The sequence below is a fragment of the Amaranthus tricolor genome, chromosome 6 (assembly GCF_026212465.1).
Source record: "Amaranthus tricolor cultivar Red isolate AtriRed21 chromosome 6, ASM2621246v1, whole genome shotgun sequence".
Lineage (NCBI taxonomy): Eukaryota > Viridiplantae > Streptophyta > Magnoliopsida > Caryophyllales > Amaranthaceae > Amaranthus > Amaranthus tricolor.
The window spans coordinates 12,025,949-12,042,610 of record NC_080052.1 but is presented as its reverse complement, the minus strand read 5'-3'; the positions used below and the strand labels follow the sequence as shown (position 1 = coordinate 12,042,610).

Sequence of the window (16,662 nt, the reverse complement as noted above, 5' to 3'; positions counted from 1 at the left end):
TATCAAATGATAAAAAAATTTATTTAGAATCAACAACACTTAAGAACAGTTTCAAGATCCTTTCAAAAAAACAAAAGAAAAATTTTAAGACATTATACATTTTCAAGATCTAGAAGACTAGAACAATGGATAATCCTTTTTTATAATTCAAATAAATATGAGAGTTGTTGTATAAGAAATAAAAATAAATGTAATTGTGACTTTTAAGATCATTGAAAAACGGAAATGAAACTAAAGAAATGAAGTACCGAAAATTATGGCAAAGCACTATAGCATTGAAATGGGGATGAAAATATATAGTACTCCCTCCAAACCATTTTAATTGTCTCATTTGCTTGAGCACGGTTATTAAGGGTGGTGTGGGATCCATTAAAAAGGTGTTAGTTGGGTAAGTTGTAGTGAAGGGTTATATAATTAATTAATTTGGGTAAGTATGGTATATGGGGGTATATTTTTAATTACGTGTGTGAAACAAGGATATTTAGGTAAAAAAAATTAACAAAAATAAAAATGTGACAATTAATATGGTTTTGCCAAATAAAAAAATGTGACAATTAAAATAGTTTGGAGGGAATATAAAGTAAGAAACGGATATTACCGACATAGCACTATACCATGGCATCGTTTCTGGTTATCATTATTGCTTTTATGGAAAATGACAAAAAGTTTTGGAATATGAAATTTTTTGATATTTTCAACTTAATACAATTAATACAAAATAAAAAAGATTACAATATACGGACATTATTAGGTTAGCTTCATTTACCACTAGGTAAATTATTCGTTATGATGAACAATTTTTTTTGAAAGGTTACGATGAATTGTTAATTAAACTATATTTAATATTTTCATTCGTGATAAAATATTTGTTACATTATTGTATATGTCCTAAAAAATTTTTAAATTCTCCTATTTACTCCTACTTTATTCATAACTAGGATATAAACCCGTACAATTCACGGATTTTTAAATACATTAATATTTTAATGAAATTTTAGATTGTAAACCATACTTCACATTTTTCCTAAAATTCAAAATTGTAATTATGTTAGTCTAACATATAAATGACTAATTTTAATGATCAATTAATTGAATTTTACGTCCTTTTAGTTTTAAATAACAATTGATGGAAAAAAGGGGTTATTATGTAATTGAAGGAAGTTCTTAAATTGTTGTTATACACAGTGTAATTTTGCTGTATAATTTTCTAAATTAAGTAATTTCAATTGCATTGAAATAAATGTCATTTATTCCGTAATATAATTTTATCAGACTATATATAATGTTTTACACAGTACATTATATATTTACTATTATAATTTTTTAACAGTGCATTTACATACAACTGTATAATTGGAATAATTATGATTTATTACATCCATTAATGTATGAGTTTTTCCGAAAATATAAATTTGTAAATATGTAAAATGTAAAAAGTGCAAACCAATCAAATTCCATTAATACTAACCAATAACAAAAAAAGACACATAGAATGCTCACAATCAAACTTTCATTTGCTACTCTACAATAAAATTAATAGAATGTATGATTCATTCCTCATAAACTATTACAATATTATTCTTAATTTAGGACGACAATGATATTTTATGTAAGATTTTCACATGATGAAATGTAATTGACAATTGTGAGTAGGGATGGCAATGGGTCGGACTCGGCTCGGACTATCCCCCTCCGACTTTGCTCCGGATAAATCTCAGACTATGTTTTTCAGTCCACCTCCATTTAAAGTCGGATTATGCATACTCCAACATTGCTCCGACTCGGACTCTCGGACCTCCGGCGGAGTTCGGATCATTACCAAGATTTAATGATTTTAAAGCATGAAAAAATTGATATAGATTAGTCTTTAATTACAACCTAACAAAGAAAATATGTCTTTCGAAAACAACATAATAAGAAAAATTAGTCTTACAATTACAATAAACAAAATAGTCCTTAGTACCTTAAAATTACATTAACAAACATAAAAATTACATAAATGATGAAGTCTTCAATTTTTCATGCTCAACATTACAACATCATTAAATTCATCCTTAGTTCTCTAACACAAGTTTATAAAAAAAGTAATATAAGCATAAATGATGTAGTAAGCAAAAACTTAATTTTAAATAAATCAAAACTAAACATACCCATTATCATTCTTCTTCTATAGCTTCTACATCCTCGTCTTCAAAAATTGGTGCATATTGAAGGGGATTTGCTTTAGCGTCTACAAATTAGAAATAACAAGATTAATAAGTAATATAATTATATTATTTCTTAATTGTATGTACTAATGAAAAAAACCATTAATGAAGTACTGTTAGGTTTAGTTTTTTTCTTTTTTTTTATTTTTTATTTTTTTTACTCTTATGTCAACATTAATGAAGGGCTAAGATTGAAACCATTATGAAATCAATGGTTAAAATCCAAAATTCATGTGTCATTCATAGTTGTATGTAATTGGTTATTGAAAGTTTTTAAGGATAGATGAGGTGGACATTATCAAAACCATTCATTCATCCACATTACACATTATCAATGGCTTAAATTTAATTAATGGTAAATACTATTTTAATGAATATTTTCTTAAAAAAGCTAATAAGCAATAAAATTGAATAAGAATTATTTAGAATTATGAGGTTATTAAATAACTTATATATAATGTAAACATAATTAAATAAAATTTTAATTCGTTATTAGTGGTTTAATTTCGTTTAATTCATAATAATTGACAACTTACAAGTTACAATTAAATCTTTAATATACTATTGATTAAGTACCTATGTAAGACAATAAGTCTATGATAGTCTAATAGATTGTTTTGATTAGTTTTGTTCATTCAACTTGATCAAACTTACAATATTCAATCTCACTTACAATTTAACGACATGGCTTCAAGTCTATATTAGACAAGTTCCAATTAAATCTTTATTAAACGATCGATTAAGTTTCTAATTGATTAATATTAATTAATATCTAGACTAATACTATATTTCTAATAGTTTATTTTAGTTAGTTTTAGGTTTCATTATACTTAAAAAACTTCAAAACTATGTAAGACTGTAAGTCTATAATAATATAATCGATTGTTTTGATAAGTTTCATTCACTCAACTTGATTAAACTTACAATATTCAATCTTACTTACAATGTAATTAGTCAATCAGATAGTCAGATGTCAAGTTTGCAATTTTGGTTAAAATAAACTTATTTTCATATAAAGTTCAAATTTTTCAAAATGTAAAAATGCCTTAAGTTAAAAGTTAAGTCGGATGTCGGGTCGAATCGGGTCGAGTCGGAGTCGGAGTTGGAGTCGGAGTCGGAGTCGGAGTCAGAGTCGGAGTCGGAGTCGGTCGGATTATCGGATTTTTTATGAGATCCAGCACCGGTCCAACTCTAAATCGGACTCAGATTATATAATCGGATTCGGAGTCGGATATTTTCTAGCTCGGAGTCGAATCGGATTAAAATCCTCGGATCAAGTCGGATCAGGGGCGAATTCGGACTGAATTGTCATCCCTAATTGTGAGAGTACTCTAGATGAGTTCATTCAGGTCATTCGAGTCGGTTTTAAAATCAACACTTATATCCATATTGATTTTTATGGTACTTAAAATTTATTTTAAAGTTGGGTTAAATCGAATTTAGTTTAAAATTCAGATAAATATTTAAAACTATCAAAATGGAGTTTTAAAAAACGAAAATAGCTAGAGAATTTTTTTAATACGAATCATAAGTTGATTCTTATTTATATAGAGAAATATTGCAAAAGATGATTGTTTAAATGATTTTCTTTGTTTAAAAGAGATGAATTAATTATCTTTTATAAATGATTTTGTTGGCTTAGTTAATACTTCCTCCGTTCCATAATTGTTGCTACATTTGCATGGGCACGAGAATTAAGAAAAGTGATTGACCTACACTGTAGCTGATTGTTTACTTTATAGAGTATAGTATTTTATTATTGTTAATTGAAAAAGAATAAGGAAAAATAGGTTGTTAGGTTACTTTATAGAGTATAGTATATAATTTATTATAGAGTATATAGAGTATAGAGTAGGATAAAAATAGGGGTAGATAGAACTTTAAATGATTGTTTTATTACTAAAAACGGAAATGTAGCAAGTAATATGAAATTGCCAAAAATAAAAAATGTAGCAAGTATTATGGAACAGAGGAAGTATATGAAATAAATTAATTATCTTTTATAAATGATTTTGTTGGCTTAGTTAATATATGAAATGAATTAATTATCTTTAATACATGAATTTGTTTATTTAATTGGAGTAGAATTAGTATCATGTCTCGTTTTAGAAAAAGAATATGGAAAAGGGAATGAGAAAGGGGAGGTTATACTAGGGGAAGACTCATCTAGAAAGTAGTTGTATGTACGAGACTACTCACATAGAAGTAGTTCACATAGCATGATTATTTTTGGTGGAAAATGACAAAGGATTACTATACTGACATGCATAACATTATACCCGATCCTTAAATATCGTCATCTTTTTCATTTTATCGCCACCCTGCTATTGAAATTACCAATTTGTCCCTGGATTTTAAAAAATTACGATTTTGCCACTGGACTTAAAATTTCCTATATATACCACAATCTCACTAAAAACTTTTCCTATCACACTAAAAAAACAAACTTACAAAATCAAATTTTTGGAGCAAAAACTAAGAAATTCAATCCGCAAACAATTAATCGAGGTAATTTATTTTCGAATCTTATTATTTTAAATTTAAAAAAAATAATTGAAGGCAGTCGCAGGGATCTAGGCGACCCAGCCCCGGTTCAGTCGCAGGAAAAACCGTGGCTGGACTCCCTTCCCCCTTACCCCACACAACCGGCCACCTTCCCCCTTCCTTACTTTTATTATTTTTTTAATTAATTAATTAATTAAGTAACTATTATATTATTGTTAAAACAAAAAAGAAACGTCACACGATAACATCGTACGCGATAAATGTGTTACATTTAAATTTTAACTTACTTTATTTCTTATAATTATATATGTAAAATAACATAATTTAGTAATCTTATTTATTTTTATCTTATTATATTTTCTTTTTAAACTTGATAAATTACAGGGTATTATAGACTACCCCCCTTAAAAGAAGTTACGCCCTCGTAACTTGCATGGCAACGAAAAATGCAGGACACACATGCTATCTTAACACGACACTTGTAAAAAGGCAAGACTATAAGCCAAAGAGGTTACGCCCTCACGAAACACTCGCGCGAAATTCCTGTCGCCTTTTACCCCCCTTAGGAAGTTACGTCCCCGTAACGCTACTAACCTGAAAAAGATGAGGGTACTTTTCTCGCATAGAGTCCTCCGTTTCCCATGTAGCCGCTTCACGCTCGTGATTTGACCACGGGACTTTTACCATAGATATATCCTTCCGTCGTATACTACGGACCTTCGTGTCCAAGATTCTAACCGGTTGCTCAGAGTAAGACAAGGATGTATCCAAAACTAAAGGTTCGAGATCTAAAACATGAGAGGTTGCGGCATGATATCGCTTTAGCTGCGACACATGAAATACATCATGTACCTTTTCTAAAGAGTTTGGAAGGGCTAACCGATATGCCACCCTACTCGTTTCAAAATTTCATAGGGTCCTATGAATCGAGGGCTCAACTTTCCACGAGCACCAAAACGCACTACTCCGCGCATGGGTGACACGCGAAGTAATACCCGTTCGCCCACGATGAACTCTTCTGGTCGTCGCTTCAAATCAGCATAAGACTTTCGTCGATCCTGCGCCGCTTTCAAACGATCCCTTATCAACCTCACTTTCTCAGTCATCTGGAACAACAATTCAGGCCCCAAGGTTACTGCTTCGGTGAAATCATCCAAATAAACCGGACTACGGCAACGACTTCCATACAAAGCCTCGAATGGAGCCATCTGTATAGATGCCTGGTAACTGTTGTCGTAAGAAAATTCGACCAGATCCAAATGTTCATCCCATGACCCTTGCCATTCCATGGCAATAGCGCGCAACATATCTTCTAGTATCTGATTTGTCCGTTCCGCCTGCCCATCCATCTGCGAATGGAAAGACGTACTATAAAGCAACGTAGTACCCATTGCCTGTTGCAAGGTTTGCCAAAATTGTGATAAATACCGTGTATCTCTATCGAACACAATAGCGCGGGGCACACCGTGAAATCGCACGACATACTTAATGTAAGCTCGAGCTAGTTGTTCCATCTCCCAACGACAGTTCATAGGAACGAAACGTGCTGATTTATTCAAACGATCCACTATGACCCATAATGCATCATTTCCTGCCTTCGTCCGAGGTAAACCCACAACAAAATCCATAGAGATATCATCCCACTTCCACACCGGTATCTCCAAAGGTTGTAGTAAACCTCATGCTCTTTTATGCTCACTTTTAACCTTTTGACAAGTCAAACAGCACAAGACATAATCTGCAATATCTTTCTTCATCCCAGACCACCAAAACATTAACTTAAGATCTTGATACATTTTGTCACCGCCCGGATGGACTAAAAATTTCGTACAATGGGCCTCATCCAAGATACGTTCCTTCAAAGACTCTTCCCCCTCAAGCTCCCATCTTCATAAACAAGGAATCCCTCTGTTTTTCCTTCCCGAGCTTGTTCCTTTAACTTCAACAGTTTCGGGTCTTTATCCTGGAAATTCAAAATTTCTTCAAAGAACGAAGGTCGAATAGACAAAGCATTCAGACATCCCTGTAACTCACCCTTACGCACCACTTCCAAGTTCAACCTCGCAAAATCCGGATGCAACTCTTCAACTCCGTCCAAGGCGGACAACGAGTGATTGGACTTCCTACTCAACGCATCGGCTACTAAGTTCACTCGTCCTTCATGATATATGAACTCTAGCCACCGACATTGTCGCATGTTTAAGTCGGGCTAAGAATTGAGATACTTCAGACTCTGATGATTAGTGTAGATTCTACATTTAACGCCATACAAGTAATGCCGCCATATTTTGAGAGCAAACACTATAGCAACTAACTCCAAATCATAGGTAGGATATTTAACTTCATGTACTTTCAGTTGTCGTGATGCGTAAGCAATCACCTTACGGTCCTGCATCAGTACACAACCCAATCCTTTCTTTGATGCGTCACTGTAAACAGTATAATCCAACTTTGGGTCAGGTAGAGTAAGAACAGGGGCCGTAGTTAACCTTTCCTTCAAAGTCATGAAGGCCTGTTCACACTTGTTAGTCCACTCAAACTTCTTTTCTTTCTTCATCAATGAAGTCATAGGCCGAGCAATACGCGAGAAGTCTTTGACAAAACGACGGTAATACCCAACCAAGCCTAAGAAACTTCGTACTTCGGTGACATTCTTTGGTGAAGACTAGCTACGAACTGCCTCTATTTTCGCCGGATCAACCGAAACGCCCTCCTTAGAAACAAAAAGGCCCAAAAATGACACCTTTTCCAACCAAAATTCACACTTTGACAATTTTGCGTACAACTTGTTTTCTCGCAGGGTTTGCAGGACTAATCGTAGATGTTTCTCATGATCATCCTGGTTTTTCGAATAGACCAATATGTCGTCAATAAAGGCTACCACAAACTTATCCAAGTACGCACTAAATACTTGATTCATCAAACACATGAATGCAGCTGGAGCATTTATTAATCCAAAAGGCATCACGGTGAACTCATAATGCCCATAACACGTTCTAAAAGCTGTCTTATATATATCCCCTTCAGCTATCCTTAGCTGGTGATAACCCGATCTTAAGTCAATTTTTGAAAAGATCTCAGCTCCTCTCAATTGATCAAATAGATCGTCAATGCGGGGCAACAGGTACCTGTTCTTAACGGTCACCTTATTTAACTCCCTATAATCAATGCATAACCTCAGACTGCCATCCTTCTTCCTCACAAATAAAACTGGAGCCCCCAAAGGAGAAACACTAGGTCGGACATATCCCTTGTCCCACAATTCCTCAAGTTGAGACTTTAATTCCTCCATCTCCTTCGGAGCCATGCGATACGGGGCCTTGGAAATCGGTCCCGTCCCAAGTACCAAGTGTATTGTGAAATCAATTTTCCGTTGAGGTGGCATGCCTGGAATTTTGTCAGAGAAAACATCCAAAAATTCATTCACTACAGCAATGTCCTTAGGACCCTCCTCCTTCTTTCCCACTTGACTGATATGACATAAGTACAAAGGGTGTCCTTGCCTCATAAGTCTTTGCAATTCTAAGGTCGACACCAAATTCGTTTTGGGCCCTTTTTAAAATTTTCTATATCTAACGTTTTCCCCTCGCGGACCTTACAACAACACTCTCTGCTCACTACATTCAATAGTGGCTTTATATTTTCCTAACTAGTCCATCCCCAAAATTACCTCTAAGCCTTCCATATCTAACACATACAAGTCACATGGAAAAATGACCTTCCCTATTCTCAAGGGTACTTCCTTATACAATCTGTCACAATTGTACAATTTTCCCAATGGAACAGCCACTGTATAAGAAACTTTTTCAAACGTTCCTAAATTCAACTCCTCTACCTTACTCTTTGCAAGAAAAGAACATGTTGCACCCGAATCAAAAAGTACATTAACAGCTACAGAATGGATGGTGAACGTACCTGTGACTACATCCGTCGCTTGGTCAGCTTCCCTTGCACTCACCGCAGATACCCGTCCACCTACAGGCTGTGCATTTATTCCTCCCCCTTGATTTCCCCCACGTTGCATACTTGACCCTTCGATCCGGTTTCCATCCACCCGGCCTTGTCCCCCACTAAAAGGTCGCTGAAACCTCTAAGCAACATTTCCATGATTATCATTTCCGTACAACAGATTGACTTGCCTTTCGGAGTTATTCGAATTCTACTGCCGGTGTTTCCCACCCGGCTGTTGATTTGCACTCGCTTTCGTAACGTAGCATTCATACTCCCTACGTCCCCTTTTGTGACAAAAATTACATTTGACCAAATTCCCATCACAATCCTTTCCCAGATGGTTTCCCTTACATCTCGTACAGAAATACTTCCTTACATTGCCATCTCGGTCCAGTAGTGGCTTAGCAGGTTTCGCGTCTCCCTTAAACCTAGAATTTGTACTAGACCTACTTCCTTGAAACTTTCCGAAAGTTCTTGCTTTCTTCTGATAAAAGTCCGACAAATTCCCTGATGTCTGGCCAGCAACCTCTTTCCTCTTCTCAGGGACATGACTCTTCTCTTTTTCTTTCTCCTTCCTCAGAATATTCCCTATTTGAGACGCACGCTTGTACATCTGTTCCAGGGTGTTATAGCGGTCGCTCTCAATATGTTTTTGAATGTCATATGACAATCCCATTTCAAAACGCTGCATCTTTTTCTCCTCAGTGGGAACATCATCAGGACAATACTGAATATATTCCATAAATTTTCGATAATATTCATCAACAGTCATGTCTCCCATTTCCAAACGAGCGAACTCGTTTGACTTATCTTTTCTCACGTGCAAAGGGTAGAATTTCTCTCGCATAGCCCTTTTAAACAAATCCTAATTAAAGACTCCATCAACTTGTTCTAGTAACCCAGATCTACTATTTGCCCACCAATAGTCGGCTTCACCAACCAAATAAAACGCAGCCTGGTTGACCTTTAGTTCCTCTAGGCACTCAACTACATCAAAAAGTTTATCAAATTCCCTTAACCAGAGCTCGAGTTCCAATGGTTCCCCCTTACCATTGAAAGTCCAGGGTTTGCTCTGACTGATCCTTTTACTCATCTCAGAGGCTAATTCCGACACAGATCTCTCTCGTGGAGTGCCTACATCCGCAAGTGCTCTTACTAAACTCCTTAGTGTACGGTTGGCACCGCTTCTAGACAGTCTTTTCCTAGAAATCGAAGGCATCTTCTGCAAGCGAAAGAAAGGTACTAATCATAAGAACGTCCTAAGATTCAAAAGTTTGGAGAAAGAACAGAGTTTTGCTGAACTTTTTGACTTAATCATTCAAGTACTTCTTTATTAGTACATAGGTATATTTATTTATGTGTATATACATTAAATTTAATAATATACTGTAAGAGTGATTTAAATATATAATGCACATCGCACCTCATTGGAAGAAGAACATAAACATACTATAATATTTTATTGATATTCTCTAATACATCATAACTGGTTTCCACAAAGCATTTACATCATTCATAAAAGATAATAACTTAAAAGAAAGTAACTATAGGAAAGATATAAAAGAAAAGAAAAGTAAATCTCTACATAAGTAGGTGGTTCCCGCTTAGTCTCCCACATTTCAATATCACTCTCCGACTGAACCTCGGTTTCCTCTAGTGGAGGGTCAGGTAAGTTCTGCTCCTCCAACGGCTCCATAATTACATCAGCCTCATCCTGTATGTGGAGCTCGCCCTCCTCCACGGGTTCTACCTCTTCATAAGGCTCCTCCTCTTTCATAACTTCTTCCTCTTCGGGGTCTTCTTCCTCCTTATCGGACTCTTCTCCTTCTAAGGGTCCTTCTTTGTACCTAACCCCACTATCTCCCCTCGTGTTGGTTTTACCTTTTTCCTAGATTTGGACAAATGATGCAACCTATTTAGGTTCAAATCTAAATCATAACATACCCTATCAGCTTTTGTTTTAACCATAAGCATCCTTTCCCTATAATCCTGGATACTTTCACCATCCCTTATTCTCCAAATATCATCATTAGAGACTTCTCTCCAGACAGTCTCTGGGTTAAACATCGGTATTTCCCTAGAGTCACTGGGAGTGTGTGGGTCCATAGGGGCCTTTCCTTTATTCATATTTCCTGATTCTACACGAAGAACAAAAATAAAACATTACTTATCACCTAACAACATACAACACAAACACATACTAACAAATCTACTTCTCAAAGACTACTTCCCAACTCTCTACTAAGGTGGTTTATTCCTTTATCATCTAAGGAACGTTGACTCTGATACCAATTTTAACGGCCCGATTTAAGTGACCCGAAAATCCATATGAAAATACAAATTCCGGTTCACTCTTTGGACTCTAGAGAAAAGTCTTCTCTAGGATCGTCAACGTTCCGTCGGTAAAGAAATATAACTAAAACAGAAAACAGTACCAGTGTGAAAGAAAATAAGTCAGCGAAAGTTCTTAAGTACAACTCAAGAGCCTACTGGCCTCTAGATCAACTAAAGGAATTTGACGAAAGCGAAAAGAAACCAACACAAACTTTTTGTTACATAATTTGATGTCATATCTACTCATAATCTAAATACAAAAGACAAAAGCATAGTCTTGATGATTACGGGTTCTAAGTCGAGACCTCACTCCAGTCCCCACCTGCAATCAACTTACTAGTCGTCGAAAGACAACACGCAGTAGGTTCCAAAGAAACAATCCAATACACGTCAGAGACTTCATACAAATGTCAGACAGGTTGAATACAAGCAATGTGTTTATCCTAGCATGCATAGGCTCTAATACATTCATGATTAGATAATTCCAACTTGTAACGTTGCCCGTCCTGTTCGGGTCGTTCAAGTATAAACCAATCCTTTTGGTGGAATACACTTAGGAGAGCTAATCCCAAGGCAACCACCGACCTAAGACGTTGCCCGTCATGTTCGGGTCGTCAAAGGCAAAAGTATGCATACCCTCATGGTGACCGTAATGATCCAAAACTGCCATGAGAACGATAATTGTAATAATCCAAACCAAAACGTTAACCCCTTTGGGTAACATAATACAACCAAACGTTAACCCCTTTGGGTAACAAATTCATAACCTTCAATTAACTTCTTTCAAATTATTTGAGATGTCTAATCCTTATATGATTTACAATGTCTCGATTAGAAATGAAACAACACTAATTGAACAACCACATAAACAGTATGGTCTAAGCGTGTACCTTTAAGCACTGCAACCAAACGATGTCTAATCACGATACAAATTTCGTTCTCTTATGAATCGAGGTCCTAATAACACACACACACAAAACGATCACGTATTAGAACGTGTTTACCCCTATAACCCTCTCCATACTACTAAAATGTTACTAAGACTTAATAATTTTAAATGTTTTCATCCAATACCCAATAGTTCCAAACTTTAAATTTTAACCAGAAACTTAAACGGACAATTCGGACAGTTTAGAAAATTCAAATGAAAAATCCGACTTCGTCATTGCGTCCGGAACGCGTCAATTACCTTAGGTACCAAATTTCATAATTTCTATCATCCAATTAATATTTTTAATTATTTTAAGCGTTTAACAAGTTTTAACGCATCGATACATAAAACAACGGAACACAACTAACGTTTCCGGGTCGGCACCACTAACATGACAGTACTGCTGCTGCCCAAAATTTTTTTCATTTTATTATTATTATTATTATTATTTTACATATATTCATTATTCAAATTACTAACCTTTTAAATCTCATGACCAAAATAAATCTAACAAGGCCACATTCACAACTAGTAACATAAAACAAACAAGACCAATTTTTCTATCACACAACCACTTGATATTTCCACACATATATTAATACAAAAAACCCTGTCATCAAAACATATAAGTCATCAAATAAAAAGGAACATGCCCATCAACAAAATGCTTCAAGAACTTAAAATTTCAAAATTATGATAATTAAACTAAATACTTAATTCTCTTAACAATTTAAAATTTTGTAGAGAATCATAAAACCAAATCACCCTTTTAAATTAAGACATATATATATAAACACAATCCTTCAAACAAATCAAATTTTGCTAAAAGGATTTATAAATTCTTGAATGACTACATTACTTGATCCATACCATTTAAATTTCATCTAACAAATTTAAATTTAGTTAGAGAAATGTAAACCATAAAAGAAATTTATTTAAATATCAATATAACTTTAAATTCTTAATTCTTATAACAAACTTAAATTTTGTTAAAGAATATTGATCAAGAAGTTCTTTTCTTAATCCTTTTAACAATTTAAAGTTTATTAAAGGATTATTATAGAAAATCTTGATATATACAAAAAAAATACTCAATTCTCCTATAAGTCATAGGATATCATCATACACAAAATATAATTCATTTTAGAAATCTTGTATATAAAATCTATAATTAACAATTCAATTAAACCTACCCTTTGATCAAAAGATTGGATGGAACAACAAGAATTTTTTTTTTCTTTGAGTGTGCCGAAACAAGAAGGAAAAGGAAGAATTTTTTTTTCTGAATTTTTGCGTTCTCTTGAAAAGCTAGAATGGTGGAAAAAAAAATCAAATGGAGCTTAAGGGCTAATAGGCAATTAAAAGAAATGATCTTACTTAGCCATAATACACAATTATGAGAGGAGTTACAAGACTCCTCCCCTTACTCCACACAACCGGCTACCTTCCCCCTTCCTTACTTTTATTATTATTTTTTTAATTAATTAATTAATTAAGTAATTATTATATTATTGTTAAAAAAGAATAGAAACGTCACGCGATAACATCGTACGCGATAACATCGTACGCGATAAAACGTGTTACCGTTAAATTTTATCTTACTTTATTTCTTATAATTATATATGTAAAATAATATAATTTAGTTATCTTATTTATTTTTATCTTATTATATTTTCTTTTTAAACCCTATAAATTACGGGGTATTACAAAAGGTCTAAAGAAATGTTGTCGCAGCGACCTTACTACAGAATTTATGGATTCCTGTAGCGCTTGTCAGATCCTGGCTTGCTGATTTATAATCTGTGTGTGTGCCCTTTTAAACAGGGTATCAAATGAGCTATTACCCCTACCAAGGTAATACTTGAAAAACGAATGTTGGCTTTCAACTTTGCTGGTAGTCTGGTTACCCATGTGTAAACATTCATTCGTCCACGCACGCACAAATTTCTCTCTAAGTGGAATCCATGTTCTAGCCAGATACCGAACGACCTTTTTGTTCCTAACTGAACGATCGCTTGCCATTTCTCTTCAAATTCGTCGATTGTAGAACTTTCAACCAAGGGGTTCCATCTACTTTTCCTAAATACTTGCCCTTGTTGATTTTTTTTCCCGCCACACAACTTGTCCACCGTATTCTCAACGTCGTTTGCAATATGCTAAATGCATAACAAATGCCGCACATCTACATTAAACACAACATTGAACGTAATTAAGACATATTCAATAGATAGAACGACACTAATTAATCAACAAAACCTTTTTTCCTGGGAAGACGTCACGAATAGCTGCAAATAAACCTTCGTCTCGATCAGTTACAATGACGCTAGGAGTCTGAGCTGTGCCGAAAATATCTCTCAATCCCTGCAACACCCACGAATACGACACAGCCGCCTCATCTTGCATCAAACCTTATTTGCTGCGGTTTTTGGGCCATAATATGCTACGGTTTTGGCCCGCAGCAATAGTGATAGCAGCAAATAACTTATTTTTAATGCTGCGATTTTGAACCGCAGCAATAAAACTAACTATTTGCTGCGGGCTTCTTAAAAAATCGCAGCAAATAAGCATTATTTGCTGCGGTTTTAAGAAGCCCGCAACAAATAAGTGTCTATTAAACGAAAAAAAATTTTTTTTTTTTTTGCTTCTTTCGTTTAATAGTATTAAATAATCCAATAATGTACAATGTAATAAACAATAATTAATCCAATGATAATCACCAATAATCTCTTTGAAAACTCTCGATCGTATATATAATATATTATAATAATATGTACATATACAAATTAAAGTCCTAATAAATCGAAAGTGAATAGTGGATTCAAGTTGAGAATTTTTGTCCTTCAAATAAACATCGACATGGCAAACTATCAATCTGCAAATCCAGCAAAATACAAATAAGCATTAAACCATTCCAAAAATATAATTAATTAATATCCTAGAAGTACATTAGAATACCAACTTAATCCTAAAAATAGAAAATGAATAATACATTATTTTATAAGTAATGTATATAAATCTCATTTCATTTTGAGGTTCTTTAAATCTTTACAGTTTCTTAGCCGATTGTCGATAAGCAAAAGCCACTATCCTACTTCTAAATTTCTACTTCACACACATAATAAAGCAAAGCAGCTTTAATACCAGCAAAAATTATCATCACCAAATAAAGATTGATATATAATTAAATTACATCATTATAATCTTACATGATGTCGTTTACCAGAACAACTATCCATTGAACCATTAATACCACATACATAAGTAATTATTCACATTCAAATATACAACTACATATATACATAAGTAAATTATTCACATTCAATCTACCCTAAAAATCCTAATTAATTAAAATTATTCACATTCAAATATTCTTGTACATACATAAGTAAATTATTCACATTCAAATATAAAATACATACCTTGATAATGAGATATGATAATTTTGTTTCCAGAATAAGATTATGTAACCTACAATGAAAAACAAATCAAAATTAGTATAAAAAAAGACTAAATCCTTATTAAAACACAATGACTTGAAAAAGAACAAGACTAGCCATAATTTCGTGGCTTTTGAAGGAAAAGCAACAATGGTGGGTTTTAGAACTTAAACAAAGATGGAGAAGGAAATTCGTGCAATTGGCAGTTATTGAAGCAACAAATTTCAACAAAAAACTTAAACAAAGTCGTGGGGTTTGGAAGATGATGAACGAAATGAAGAGAAAACACAGTGGAGTCGTATGATTTGAAAAACTTGAAGAACTTGAAGAGATTTTTCTTGGGTTTTTGAAGAAATTTTCTGAAATTCATAAGCTTGAAGAACAAGACAGTCGTCGTCGTAGGATTTTGAAGAAAGTTATTTTAGGGTTTTAAGCAATTGAATGTCAACACGCGTTTTTATATTTTTTGAACTGGCTATTTGCTGCGGGCTTCTTAAAAAACCGCAACAAATAAGCATTATTTGCTGCGGTTCTAAGAAGCCCGCAGCAAATAAGTATTAAAAAAAAAAATTGTTTTTTTTTAATAACTTATTTGCTGCGGTTTCATTAAAACCGCAGCAAATAATGCTTATTTTTTTTTATTTTTATTTTTTTTCGTTTGATAAGCACTTATTTGCTGCAGGCTTAATAAAACCGCAGAAAATAATGCTTATTTGCTGCGGTCATCATGAAAACCGCAACATTTGTATTATATATTATTTTTTCTTTTTTTTTGCTATTTAATGCTGCGTATAAGGAAAACCGCAGCAAATGACACGCTGCAAATGATGTTTTTTCCACTAGTGACTCCACACAACCAGCCACCTTCCTCCTTCCTTACTTTTATTATTATTTTTTAATTAATTAATTAATTAAGTAATTATTATATTATTGTTAAAACAGAAAAGAAACGTCACGCGATAACATCGTACGCGATAAAACGTGTTACCGTTAAATTTTAACTTACTTTATTTCTTATAATTATATATGTAAAATAATATAATTTAGTAATCTTATTTATTTTTATCTTATTATATTTTCTTTTTAAACCCTATAAATTACGGGGTATTACAAAAGGTCTAAAGAAATGTTGTCGCAGCGACCTTACTACAGAATTCATGGATTCTTGTAGCGCTTGTCGGATCCTGGCTTGCTGATTTGTAATCTGTGCGTGTGCCCTTTTAAACAGGGTACCAAATGAGCTATTACCGCTACCAAGGTAATACTTGAAAGACGAGTGTTGGCTTTCAACTCTGCT

At 33.9% G+C, this 16,662-nt stretch overlaps 1 protein-coding gene across 1 annotated transcript; it reads right to left on the bottom strand.

Annotated features, from left to right (window-relative positions):
• Window positions 1–7,377: 7,377 nt before the first annotated feature.
• Window positions 7,378–9,510, bottom strand: LOC130815554 (uncharacterized). Its single transcript, XM_057682043.1, has 3 exons — window positions 8,914–9,510; window positions 8,411–8,802; window positions 7,378–8,182 (listed from the first exon to the last, which is right to left on the bottom strand). The coding sequence occupies exons 1-3, from the start codon at window positions 9,508–9,510 to the stop codon at window positions 7,378–7,380; spliced, it is 1,794 nt and encodes a 597-aa protein (XP_057538026.1).
• Between the last annotated feature and the right edge of the window lie 7,152 nt (window positions 9,511–16,662).